The sequence below is a fragment of the Carassius auratus genome, linkage group LG45M, assembly GCF_003368295.1.
Source record: "Carassius auratus strain Wakin linkage group LG45M, ASM336829v1, whole genome shotgun sequence".
NCBI lineage: Eukaryota > Metazoa > Chordata > Actinopteri > Cypriniformes > Cyprinidae > Carassius > Carassius auratus.
Window position 1 is genome coordinate 1,776,229 of NC_039299.1, and position 14,457 is coordinate 1,790,685.

General features: G+C 37.8%; 2 protein-coding genes across 4 annotated transcripts in view; both read right to left on the reverse strand.

The window, feature by feature from the left end:
• LOC113068554 (gephyrin-like) overlaps positions 1-14,457 on the reverse strand; it is a 1,122,288-nt gene that overhangs the window by 1,041,633 nt on the left and 66,198 nt on the right. The gene's annotated exons all lie outside the window — the stretch shown is intronic.
• Positions 10,943-12,218, reverse strand: LOC113068589 (transmembrane protein 121-like). Its single transcript, XM_026241368.1, has one exon. It carries the CDS (start codon positions 11,900-11,902, stop codon positions 10,952-10,954), a length of 951 nt encoding a protein of 316 aa, XP_026097153.1. The 5' UTR covers positions 11,903-12,218; the 3' UTR covers positions 10,943-10,951.

Consider the following 14,457-nt stretch of genomic DNA (forward strand, 5'->3'; position numbering starts at 1 on the left):
ACTTCACTTGTTCACCAGTAGATCCTCTGCAGTCAATGGGTGCCGTCAGAGTCCAAACATCTGATGAAAACATCACAATAATCCACAAGTAATCCACAGCACTCCACTCAGATTTACTCATCGAAAGATTTATTAGTGAAAAAAAAAAACACTTTATAATTATATTGGAGTCTACACACATGCTGTACAGTTAATCTGAGTCGCTGATTAATTTGAGTGCTGACAGATATTGTCATGTATTGTCGCTTGAGAGAGATGCAGATAACTCGATCTTAACCCTTAAGAAACTTGAATTAATGCTGTCACATAACAAATCTGCTTCAAAGATAAAACCAGTGCTTTAAGTGGGCCGGTACGCACTCATACTCATTACCGCCACTTCCAAATATAGCTCTTGAGCGTACCGCCACCTCTCCGTGCGCCCAGAACATGCTTTTAGCGTACCAGTACGTTCATTTGGACATCTGGTTTTAATCCTTTGCCTTCGCTGCCGCTTTTCAGAACGCCCTTCACAATGCAAGCTTCCTAATTCTTCCTAGTTCGGAGTATGGAGCGTGAATCATTTGAACCAGTTAGGGAGTTCGGAGCAGGATCACGAATCATGTTCGGGAGTTCGGAGCAGCTTCACAGATCATTTGAATCAGTTCGAGAAATCAGAGTGGGTTCGCGAATCATTTGAGTCAGTTCGGGAGTTCGTAGCGGGTTCGCGAATCATTGAGTCAGTTTGGGGATCGCAAATCATTTGAATCAATTTGGGAGTTCGGAGCGGCTTCACGAATCATTTGAGTCAGTTTGGGAGTTCGGAGCGGGATCGCGAATCATTTGAGTCAGTTCGGGAGTTCGGAGCGGGTTCGCGAATCATTGAGTCAGTTTGGGGATCGCAAATCATTTGAATCAATTCGGGAGTTCGGAGCGGCTTCGCGGATCATTTGAATCAATTCGAGAGTTCGTATAGGGTTCGCGAATCATTTGAATCAGTTCAGGAGTTCGTAGCGGGTTTGCGAATCATTTGAGTCAGTTCGGGAGTTCAAAGCGGGTTTGCGAATCATTTGAGTCAGTTTGTGGATCGCGAATCATTTGAATCAGTTCGGGAGTTCGGAGTGGGATCGCGAATCATTTGAGTCAGTTTGGGAGTTCAAAGCAGATTCGCGAATCATTTGAGTCAGTTTGTGGATCGCGAATCATTTGAATCAGTTCGGGAGTTCGGAGTGGGATCGCGAATCATTTGAGTCAGTTCGGGAGTTCAAAGCGGATTCGCGAATCATTTGAGTCAGTTTGGGGAACGCGAATCATTTGAAACAGTTCGGGAGTTCGGAGTGGGATCGCGAATCATTTGAGTCAGTTTGGGCAACGCGAAACATTTGAGTCAGTTTGGAAGTTTGAATGCAGTAATGCAGTAGCTCTTTCTAAGGGTATTTTTTTCAAAATCCTTTTGCACATTTTATTTATGTTCAGTAGTTCTTTCTAGCTTTATTATTAAGGTTGCCTGTTGACTGCTGTATATAAAAGCCCTTCAATATAGTTGTTGTTACCTCAGGGGATGAGGGGAATCATCAAAAAATAAAAAAAACAGAACAGAACTGCTTGCGTCTTGCCGAAGAACATCGTAGCCGGAACTACTTCTCTCTGTTTATGTCTATGAAGAATCACAAAGGTACTGGGTTACTCCACCGCGGTATCCCCGAAGCAATCTAAAATAGTCCGAATATAAACACTTATTATAGGTGCACCCTAGTGATTCAGGACAAGCTAAAAACACGGTTTGGAAAATGGATTCATGGTGTACTGGCTTATTATATACATTTTTTTACATTTTGAACACAAACAAAGTTACGGATTTCACAGATTATCTGTCTCATATTCTACTGTCAGGACATAATGACAGGTTTAATAAATATGTAAAAAATATTGTTTTACAAAAGTTCCCTACAGCATCTTTAAAGCACTGGATAAAATTACATGAATTGCTATCTACAACATCGAAATATGTAAAGCCTGTACAAATACTACAAATTGTGAATATAAATAATTGGGTTCTGTAATAATGTAAAATAAAAATAAAATAATACATTTCATGTATTTATTATAATTTTGCTGATCATGGTTTCGAGTATTGATACTGATATTGATCTGCCCTTTTCGGGGAACAGGAAAACGAGCAGTAATCTTAGACAACATAATCTGGATATTTTAGTCAAATCTGCAAATTCGTTTGAAGACCCAATTTATCCAGAGATCAAGATCAAATCATATCAGATATATTAAGTGAGGTACGAAGAACGGGCCTCTGGAGTTGTGTGGATTATTGTGATGTTTTTATCAGCTGTTTGGACTCTCATTCTGACGGCACCCATTCACTTGCAGAGGATCCATTGGTGAGAAAGTGACGTGAAGCTACATTTTTCATTTACATTGGATGGCCAGAGGATGAGTTCATTTTAATTAAGGTAAACTGTTCCTTTAACAATGAATAATAATGCATTCTGTTTCACCAATTAAAAAATATATATGTATATTAAAATATTATATCATTACAAACGAGAATTATTTCGGTAGGGGTAGTGCGTTAACTGATGTAGTTTGGGTTAGTTAGTGGAGGCAGATGTTGCAGGTTACTGAGAACCTTAAACAACCTTCTTTTTTGAGAGTTCAGTGTGGACTATAATAGCAAAAGAAAACTCCACAAATGCGTTTTTATTAGTTTTCAACAGAGGAAAAAAATATTGAGATATTGATGTCGTTCAGAAAAGACAAAGACGTCTTTTTACTAGAAAACCTCACACAGCAGCCTTTCTACTTTACTAGATTTGGGGGGAAATCCAAACGTTGGCATAAGATATTTATAAATAAATATTTTTATTCTAATTTAGATTTATTTATTTATTCTAAAAGTATTACAATAAAACAAACATACGCTACAGAGTGAGCTGCGTTTTCTGATTCGCGAACGAATGACTCTTTTGACTCGGTTCTTTCAATAAATAGTTCAAAAAGACGCATGAACCCAGACTTCACTGAATGAACTCAGAACTACTGCATCATCTTACTGAACGACAAGATAAATGTTATTGCATCATTTCATTACAATGCAAAGCATCAGCACTTGCTGTGCAACAAAAAAGCAAAGATATATTCCTCACGTGTTCATGTTTATGCTCGTTTCTACGGCTTACCATAAACCTTATGTTAATGCATTGAAATTAGTTTGGCATTCTTAATTGAATCGGCTAATATAGAATCCCAAAATATGTTAACTATAAAACAACATCTGCATCTTCCCCTACATATTTCAGATGATGGATAGGCTACCTTTGTCCAGCAGGTGGCAGATTAACATCACCGTTTGATTAACAGAGACTTCTGGATGGTCAGCATTAGACAGTATTTGTATTCTTAAGTCACTCTTAAATGCCTCAGTGCTCCGTTAGATAGGTAAAAACCAAGCCAAGTGCCATTTACTTTAAAGAATTATCTCAGGCACAGTTTGCAAGCAAAACATTCGAGAGAGAGAGAAAGAAAAACCTGCCTGCAGCATTTGAGTATGCATGAGACTTGCTTTGATAGTTTAATAGAATATATACTGCCACAACATCTAGACATTTGGAAGTGTGTGACTTTGAGTGTGCAAATATGTTGGGTCACTTTGTGTTTTAATTATAAGTGTGGCAGGATAAATGCATTGGAATTAAACCTTGGTTTAGTAAGAAGTCTCCTGAGTGAGACTCATCATCATCATCATCATCATATGTGCTTTTAAAAATGATTTATGTTTGACTTAATGGAGTATTTGTATGTGAGAGATATAAACCATCTGCAACAGCTAAGCTCCTTTTTTTCAGGTGAAAGCTCTTATTAAGGGGGCAATTCAGCAGCTGTCAGTGTTGGAGCATTTGCTCCATAATTACAGCAGTTTGACTGGGAAAGCTGCGATTCTGCTCTAGCAGTCGAGCGGAGATAACCGCCTGCAAGGTTACTACCTCTGTCAGGCCTTTTTGAGCATTATACTTCCTCCAGCTGAATGACTGTTATTTTCATAACTGCATATAGTCTAATTTAATATGTATGGCCACTTTATTTATTTAAATGCATAAGAATCACATTCAAACAGACTTGTATTTAACTTATTTACATACAGATCACATTCAGCTTGTTTTATTTTCCCATATTTTTATGTTTTTAATACCTTGCATACATATCACTTTCAAGCAAATGTGTTTCTATTTGTCTGTTTGTTACTGTCAAAATGTATATTACTGTTTTTACCCTTGTCAAAGACTTCCAATATGTAAAATCTTCAATCTTTCCAATTGCACGTTCACAGAAAATAAGGTTACTTTCATTGCAAAAAAAGTCATTCATGCCTGTATACTATAAAGACATTCTTATATTTGTATACAGTGTTTTAAGTGGGCCGGTCCGCACCGTACTCAGTAGGCCTACCGCCACTTCCAAATATAGCTCTTGAGCGTACAGCCACCTCTCTGTGCGCCCAGAACCTGCTTTTAGCGTACAGGTATGTTCATTTGGACATCTGCTTTAATAGAGGTTTTAATCCTTTGCCTGAGCTGCCGCTTTTCAGAACGCCCTTCACAATGCGCTTCCTAATTCTTCCTAGTTCGGAGTATGGAGCGTGAATCATTTGAATCTGTTCGGGAGTTCGGAGCGGGTTCGCGAATCATTTGAGTCAGTTTGGGGATCGCGAATCATTTGAGTCAGTTTGGGAGTTCGGAGCGGGATCGCGAATCATTTGAGTCAGTTTGGGGATCGCGAATCATTTGAATCAGTTCGGGAGTTCGGAGTGGGATCGCGAATCATTTGAATCGGTTTGGGAGTTCGGAGTGGGATCGCGAATCATTTGAATCGGTTCGGGAGTTCTGAGGGGGATCGCGAATCATTTGAATCAATTCAAGAGTTCGTAGCGGGTTCGCGAATCATTTGAGTCAATTTGGGGATCGCAAATCATTTGAATCAGTTCGGGAGTTCGGAGTGGCTTCGCGGATCATTTTAATCAATTCGAGAGTTCGTAGCGGGTTCGCGAATCATTTGAGTCAGTTCGGGAGTTCGGAATGGGATCGCGAATCATTTGAGTCAGTTTGGAAGTTTTAATCCAGTAGCTCTTTCTAAGGGTATTTTTTCAAAATCCTTTTGCACATTTTATTTATGTTCAGTAGTTCTTTCTAGCTCAAGCAAATCCACAAACTAATAAAAGGATTTATTCTTAAGGTCACCTGTTGACTGCTGTATATAAAAGCCCTTCAATATAGTTGTTGTTACCTCAGGGGATGAGGGGAGTCATCAAAAAAAAAAAAAACAGAAAATATATATATTTTTGGGCTATAATAGAGTACCGGCACCTCTTTTGGGCCACTTAAAGCACTGTTTGTATAGCATAAGAATTATGACTGGGACTGTAGGTTGCACTTGATATGCAATGTAGGATTTGGGTGCTTAACCTTATGTTGTAATTAACCATTTGAAACAAAAGTTACAAAAAATGTAATGATGCATGTAGACAGTTTGTCTTCATTAGAGCAATCTAATTAAACTTCTGTCCTTCTAGCAAGACATGACACTCAGTTGTGCTTTCCAAACAAAACCTGCCAGCACACAAGACACATTTCAATTCAATTATCGTTTAAAAGTACCTGTCATGGATGACTTCCCAAATGAACCATTTGCAATTCTGGATTAGTTCCATAAATTGACTTGAAATACTAAAAATGGCAGAGTTTCCCCATCACAAAATTGTTTAACCTCTGACAGCTGAAGTTAACAAATCATGATGAGCTTTCCTGAGCGCTCTAATGGAAGCCTGTGGATGTTTCGTATGATGAGTTCATGAGCATTAGTGTAACTTGGAGGACGCCCAAGTCACACATTTACGGGTAAGTGTATGATTGCAGGAAGCTGAACCTTCATTATAAATCAGCCTGAGTGTTATTATTGCAAACTGCTTTTTTTGATATTGTGCTGCATCATTGTATTGAAATCCATAACGTTCAGAAAAGCGAGAAATGTTGTCAGTAACCGGATTGAACACACTCTTGAGTTTCCGCACCTTTTAACAAATGAATTTCTGTGACTCTTACAGTCATTACTGGATTGGTTTGCAAGCAATTGTAACTTTTATTATATAAAAACACATGATAACCATAGAAATGTCATTTTTATTCATGATTTTTCAATCATAGGAAATTTCATATGGCTTGGAAATCACAATTTTTAAAATGATATTTATGATAACTTGGTTACTCTGGATTAAAAATCATATAGTTTCAGAAACTTTTATATAAATATGTCCTTTTTTAAAGGTCCTGTTCTTCAGGATCCAATGTTTTAAACTTTAGTTAGTGTGTAATGTTGTTGTTAGAGTATAAATAATATCTGTAAAATTCTAAAGCGCAAAGCTCAATGCCAAGCGAGATATTTTATTTAACAGAATTCACCAACAAAAAACTACATCCCTCGTTGATCCCTCTAGTTCCTGCAGTAATGACGTCACTAAAACAGTTTTTTGACTAACCTCCGCACACATGGATACACAAACAGGGGGCGTGGTCTTGTTGCACTCCAACGGAGAAGAGGAAGAGCTGTTTGTGTTTCGCCATGTCATTGAAACGCTGTTATTTTCATCTCGGAGTTCAATCATCTTTGTTTGGGCTTCCCAGGGACGCTGTACTCGGAGATTAAAGGGGGGTTGGTGAAATGCTATTTCATGCATACTGAGTTTTTTACACTGTTAAAGAGTTGGATTCCCATGCTAAACATGGACAAAGTTTCAAAAATTAAGTTGTACGTTTGAAGGAGTGAAGGAGTTCCTTAAATGGGTCCTAAAGCACTTTTGCAATACTACTCTATATGTACTCAAGATTAACAGGATATTGAGTGAAAACAAGCATTTCACCCCCCCCCCCCCCTTTAATGGTTACAATTTATGTTTAACTCATGTTAAACTATGTGCAGCACATTTTGCTGAGGACAACTTCCTCAATCTCAAACAGTTTAATGCCGGATTCGCACAAAGATTATTCCTGAAAGATGGAGCAGTTCACTCTTTGTCTGGAGAAGGCGTTGTTTACGGACCACAACCGGTAAGTGTATTTTATTATTTAAGTTGGTGCGTTTAACAGTTTCTGTAACTTATTACACAAAGGGCAACGCTGTTTAGCTTTGCTAACTAGATGTTAGGGCTGTGCAAAAAAATCGAACGCGATTTTCATGCGCATCTCGTCAGTAAAAACGCTCCTGTGATTAGAAGTACATCTCCAGAACATGCTCCTGCCCACTTGCTTTGCACTCGCGTTTTGTCACGCGTTTCCAGGAGGGCAGCGAGCGATCAGCTGCTGTCGAATCACAACACAGGAACTGCTGGCCCTATCAGAACTCGTTTCGTATTTCTGAAGGAGGGGCTTTATGGAAATTGGAAGTCATCAGCCCGTTTTTATGACAGTGAAAACAGCGGTATACAGATAGGTGAATTGTGTGAAAAATACACGCGAAACATGAACACGTGTTACATTGCACACTGTAAACACAATCAAAGCTTCAAAAAAAGCGCGAAAAACTGGACCTTTAAATCACGATTTTAAAATGATTTTATGAATATCAGGGTTATAATCAATTAAAAAATTAATTCAAAATAATTATTAAGAATTATGTCAAAGTGCACTAAAATAACTCTGATGCATACTGTGTTTTCAAATGATTTAATTAAATACAGATCTTAATTTTAAAATGTTCTGATATTTTCAGGTCTCCTTTGCCAAAAGTAATCTATGAAAGATAATACTAAAATTTATAGCGTAATCTATTGAAACACATGATTGACACCCAACATAATTTCTTTCATCCTACGCTGTAATGCATTAGGATCTTTTGAAAGTGCAACCATAAATAGGCCACAAGTTTGGTTACATTTGCAATGAAAAGATGATGAAATGCAATGCGAATATACTTATCATGCATTGAGAATACTTTTTCTAATGCATTATATATACAGGCCTCAGGTCAAGTGTTATCATCTTCTCTCTTTGTCATTTTTTGAGCACTAAACACACATTAGAAGGCTTGCGACCCTTTGACTGGCTTCTGAGCGAGGCTGAATCTTTAATGTTGGAAAGCAAATGTAAGAATGCCTGAGGGGCTGCTGACATCTGAACGAGGTTTATTGATGCATTTTGAGTGAAAGATGATGTTCCTCCTCCATCTCTTTGCTCTTCACTGTGAATGATAACAAGACTCAGCATTGTGCACAGAAATCAATTCAACATCATTTTACTTTTTACATATTACACTGTTTTGGGCTGAAGGTTAAGACTGAATTTTTTATATTTATCCCCCTAAAATTTTTGCACATTATTATTTGTACTTAGGTGCAGCCACCGCATCCACTTCAAAAATAAATAAATAAATAAATGAATAAAAGGTTTGTAGAAGATTATTGCCATACATTTTGCACGAAAACTTCAAAATGTTATGTTTAATTCAGTGTTACTTTTACGTTACCGTTTCTTTGTAATAATTTAAATTTTGGTGTCTGCATCAAATTTAATTTACAAAAGTGATTTTACATACATAGAAAACATTAAATGGAAGTAAAATGTCTGCTTCAAATAACCTTTGTGTAAAAAAATAAAAATAAAAAAAAATAAAAAATAATATATATATACATATATATATATATATATATATATATATATATATATATATATATATATATATATATATATATATATATATATATATATATATATATATATTAAATCTGTAAATGATAAATCAGTAAAAATATATTACTCACAAATGTATTTTACCAAGTGGTAATTGGTAAAGATTTAAAGGGCTGCACTGTGATCCTTAGTAGTCTTTTAATGTCATCTAATGATTTTTATTATAAATATTTTTTATCATATAAAATTACAGTAAATTACATTTTAGTGGGTTTCTCCTGTGATTCGAGGTGACAAATGATAGTCTTCTTTTTTTGATTATTGAAAACCTCTTTTTGTCTTTGACCATTATTTTTTAGTAAAACTTTTTGTCTTTGACCATTATTTTTTAGTAAAACTATTTTTCTGTTTAACTTCAAAGATGCAGCAAACAAAAAAATGTAAGTTTGGCACAAATGTGCATCACAGTATTTATACCATTTCACCTTTACGTTTTCTGTGTTGCACATCTTGACCCCTTGAAACAATATTTACAGTCATTTTATCTTGTGTAAATGCAGAATGACTTTCAGAATAGTGCAGTTAGAATAGGTGTTGTGTTTTTTCTAAATAGTGTTAAAGAAAATTGTATGTTACCATATGAAACACTGTACCGTAGAGGGATATTCATGCTGTCAGATGGTGGGTGGACACTAAAGTAGAGAAATTCTCAAAAAGCACAATACGCAGCGGAGTGAGTCAAAAGCACCGGAGACCTCCCACCATATGTAGGTGGCAATAAATGAATGGTGCTGAAATGGAATACATCAGGTAGCTGCATATGTTGCATAAATCAGACGTGGATGATAAATGGTGTTTTACATTCGCACTGCGTGCAGAGGAAAGGCTGTTTAATTCCACAGTGTCCAGGCCTCAATGTTTTTGGAATCAGTTTCATGCTGTGTGGCTTTAGAAAGGTGAGTCCCTGCTGATGGGGGCCACAAGTAATTTATTTCATTTTCCCAGATGCCATTTACCCTTCCATCCGCTTCCGCAGAATCGGTGTGCTTACTCAAACATTAGAGGAACTGATTTAACCAAAGGCCGAAATGGAAATGCTGTGATCCTCTGTTCATGTGGAGAAAAAGTGTGCGGTGGTCAGCACAGGGGTTGCCAGGTCTGCCTAACAAAACTAGCCCAAATATGCAATTCCAACAACTAATATCCAATTTTACAGTCACCGTTATGCAAATTGAAAACCATTAAATTGTAGTGATCATAAACACAACTCAAAGGCTCCACACAGTACCAATGGCCCTCCCTCTAAAAAATGTTTTACATCTACCTCAGTTTTATCATTGGTAGAATGCAAAATATTTCAATTAATGCATTTCAGTCAAATATAATTTATGTAGTATGTCAAACTATTATCCCATGGGGGGAAATCAACCTGTCCTGTGGCAACAGTTTAAAAGTAGTAAAATACTAGCGCAGACTTGGCAACCCTGCTAGCAGTTCTGTTAGCATAAAAACACTTTGCAAATAGCAAAAACTTTTTTCTTATATTTTTTATTAAATACAACTGAAATTTCAAAGAAAAATTAAAAAAACAAGCACACATGTTGTATATATATATATATATATATAAATAATAATTATTATATAATAATAACAATGATAACAATAATAATACATATACCAACCAAGTGGGAGTGCATTCACTCACCTTTTGCTAAATAATTCCATGAAGGTCACTGGAAACAAATTTCTTACTTTTTCCTTTCATTTTCATTTTTAAAGAAAAATGTCAAAACATCGTAAGACACAAATGCAAACACGTATTTCAAGCATGTAGGACTACTCCCCAGCATTTGGTCATAAACATCAACCTGACCTAACTAGTTCCCTCAATAATAAATTCATTGCATTCTTTTTCCATTCTCCCATTCAATACTTGTAATAGAGGAAAATATCTGATGCACCTTGACAACATGAATTCAGACCCCAAAAATGGATGTGGAAACAAGAGCTTGGTCTCTCAAACAGGAAAAGTATTTTGCACTACAGTCATAGAAAGAAAACAGCACTTGGTCCTTCATTGCAATCTGTGGTGAACGAATCATAAAACACTGAATGTTTTTCTTTAAACAACACAGCTCATGTTTGGCTGATTCACCTCAGTACAGAAGAGGACGGAAAACCACATAACGCTGGACCAAAGTACCTCAAAACAGTTCATCCATTCATATCTGGTGGTTCGAATAGTCCTTGTTGGCTCAGAATCCTCTATTTTGGTTCCTTGGTCATGTATTCATAATCTCCCGTGCTGGAGTGGGTTCAAGTGGGAGGCTCGTGACATTCGGCAGAGCTTGTCCGTGTCCAACCGAGTTCTGCTGGACTTCCATAGGAATTCCGGTTGCGTTTTCTCGATTTGGGAATTCTCGCGACTGTTTCCGATACTCGAGAAAGGTGCATACCTTGGTCGCAATAGCCACCACATTCTTGCCGACAAAGATTGTGGAAACCCGGCTGTCCTGGAACAGCACCATGTTGACACCACGTATGAGGATGGTGACGATATTAATGGTGACCAGACTGAGAAGAGGATAAAGCATCATCTTTTGGGGAGACACGTGGTCGCCCTGCACGCTGATCTCGCTCAGGGACACGCAGGGAAGAATCAGAAGCAAAATGTAGCAGTAGAAGAACATCAAACCTTCTGCCCAAATGGGCAAACCTGTCCGCTGTGGCTCCCAAAGGTTTGCCTGCATATCCAGCAGATCCAGCAAGTCCAACGCCACCCAGAAGAGCCGGCCCCTCATGTCCTCCTTCCTCCGAAAGGTACGGACGTATTCCATGCTGTCCAGAGCCACCAGAACCAGGTAGAGGCCTGGCACACAAATGGACAACAATAAAGTCAAAGCCTTACGGGCAACAGTCTCCAGACTCTTGCGATCAGCCTTACAGTTCTGGAAGACAAAGTAAAGCTTGATCTCCAACACGAAGATATAGAGGAACCAAAGGATCATGGCATATCCTCGTCGAGCCGTCCGCACTTCTGCTCCAACCCAAACCGCCACATAGCGAAGGACGATAAGAAAGCAGATGTCCCCAACAAGGACAATGATGCAGACTCCGATCTTTCGTGGCCCCTGATTCTGCTCCACCAGGTAGGCGTCCATGAATGCCATGCTGGTCATGATGACAAAGGTGGTAAGACACACATGCCGCTTGTCCGGTGGTGGCAACACCATGCTGAGGGCCACCACCGCATGCACTCACTCACAGCAATGTTGTCCGCTCCGTTGCACTTGGGTTGGAAGGGATTTCGAAGTAGCTGGTCAAGCCTTACTGGGCTGGTTGAAGCAGTTGTTTTTACATCCCAGTTCAGTGAACTTTGAAGGCATTTGCATTACTAATATTATGTAAACTTGAATAAAGTGAAAAGAAAATATTCTACAAAAAGCCTATTGCTCCCAACTGACAGTTTAATTCACTGCTTTTCAAGGGTCATATTGATTTGACATCTGAAGAAATGGTGTTACATTATAAAAAAGTGCCAAAAATGCTCCAGAGCAGCATTACTTTGCAATGGAAATGCAACTCTTAAAGACCAAAGAGACTTAGTTTTGCAATCTTGGTGTCGGCAAATGATTTTTCTCCAAATTGATTGGAAGTCTGAAGAAGCAGTGCTAAATGATTCAAACTCCAAAAAAAAAAAAGGTCAAGAGCAGGATTTTTTATTTTTATAGAAATGGCACACTTGAAAACCGAAGAAACTTGTTTCACAGTCTTGGCAGATAAGTCTTCCCTGGCACACTAAATGGAAAAGTAATCCGCCCATGAATCCATTAAAAGTCAAAAGCTTTACTGCACTGATTGGAGCAATTGCCTTTTCAACCAAGTTCTGCTAACTTTGAAGGCATTTGCATTTCCAATATTTTGTTAACTTGACCCAGAAACAAAGTAAAAATGTATTATTTTACAGTAAAAAATTGAATGACAGTTTGATTCACTGCTGTACAAGGGATGAACTGCTTGTAAATTTGAATATACAGTAGTCAATTATAAAAAAGTGGCAAAAACAGTCCAGAGCAGGATTGCTTTCCAATGGACCTGCAACTCTTGAATACCAAACAGACCTGTTTCAGAGTCTTGGCCTCGCTAAAGATTGTTCCCCAGTGCACTAAATGGATGAGAAATCTGCCTAATAATCAGCAGGGTCAAGCTTTACTGGTTGAAGGGTCTTTTCAACCCAGTTCTGTGAATTTTCAGTATTTTGTAAACTTGACCCAGAAGTAAAAATAACTTATCCTACCAAAACGGCAATTGCTTTCAATTGATAGTTTAATTCTTACTGCTTTGCAAGGGTTGTATTGATTGTAAATCACAAGAAACAGTGTAAAATTATACAAAGAGCCAGAAAAGGAATATAGAAGGGATTACTTTGCAATGGAAATGCAACTCTTAAAGACAGAAGAGATTGTAGACAGTCTTGGTCTTGGCAGATGATTCTTCCCAAGTGCACTAAATGGAAGCGAAATCTGCCCATTAATCACAGAGGTTGTATTGATCCTGTTAGACGGCATGCCTGCCCGACCTCAGCATTCTCCATGAGATGCCATAACTTTCCTCTTTCATGCTCACACAATTGGAAGGTGATGTGAGAATGCATGGGTTTTCCCGGAAGCTTTGCATGCATTTGCTTGATAGTGGGTCAAAGTTCTTTGGTCTAAGTACGGTAATGATAGGTCCTTTTTCTTGCAAGAAGAAGGTAACTTTGAGAAAATGGAGTATAGGGACCAAATATCCAGACTGCAGATACTCAGCTATAACAGAGTAACATTTGTTTGCATCTACCAATGTGGAATTGCTCAGCAGTAGAAGATTGGGGCTGGTGGTCTCCATCCATAGATCATCTAGACATAAGGTCAGTGGCTCCAGGGGCTCCACATCTGTCTATGGCTCCCCCAGGGGGAATCTCTTTTACAGGGCTTCAGTTTCATCCTCGCCTGCTCTTCTGACACAACCTGGAAAGAGAGAGGCAAGAAAAGGAGCTGTCAGCACAGAGTGGTTAATAAATCACAGCTCACTGCTTGGAGCCAACGGCATATCCTGTCCTACCATTGTGTCAGCATCATTTAAAGACATGTGATAACAACGTTGGGAAAATACACTGTTACACAGCCACTCATTCATTTGCACCTTTTAATAATACAGGGGATGCTCACAAAACTGTACAATCCTGTGCAATAAACCAAGGAAATTTTCCAGCATTGATTTGAGTTTCACATGCAGGAGAGTGGAGACCAAGCAGTCCAAAATGTGTTTCTTCTTCATCATATATATATATTGTGTGAGAACTGAGAGAGAAAATGCTTGAAGGGAATTTGAGGATCTACTTTTCTTTCTATCTTTTTTAGTTTTTGATGTGAGAATGATACAGACTTTATAATTTGGACTTTTATTTAACGTGTCATAAGTGCATGTCATTTTTTAAAGAAATGTCCATGAAATGTCTTCGATCTTTGATATTTATTTAAATACAGATGAATATTTTATTACTTAAAACTGCCTTTTCATCACCAGACATGACTGGGTTCTCGGTTTTGTTTCTTTTAAGTATTGACTTTGTCTTTGATGTTTCTCATAAAATTTCTTAATGCAAATGAAACTAGATGTAATAGTTGACATATAGTAACTGTATAAAGCCATAACATAAATGGAGAGCAGTTCAGATAATTTGATTTGGGAATAATTTGATGAGAAATGTCTGATCTGATCTGATCTATTTTGGCAAAAGTAAACA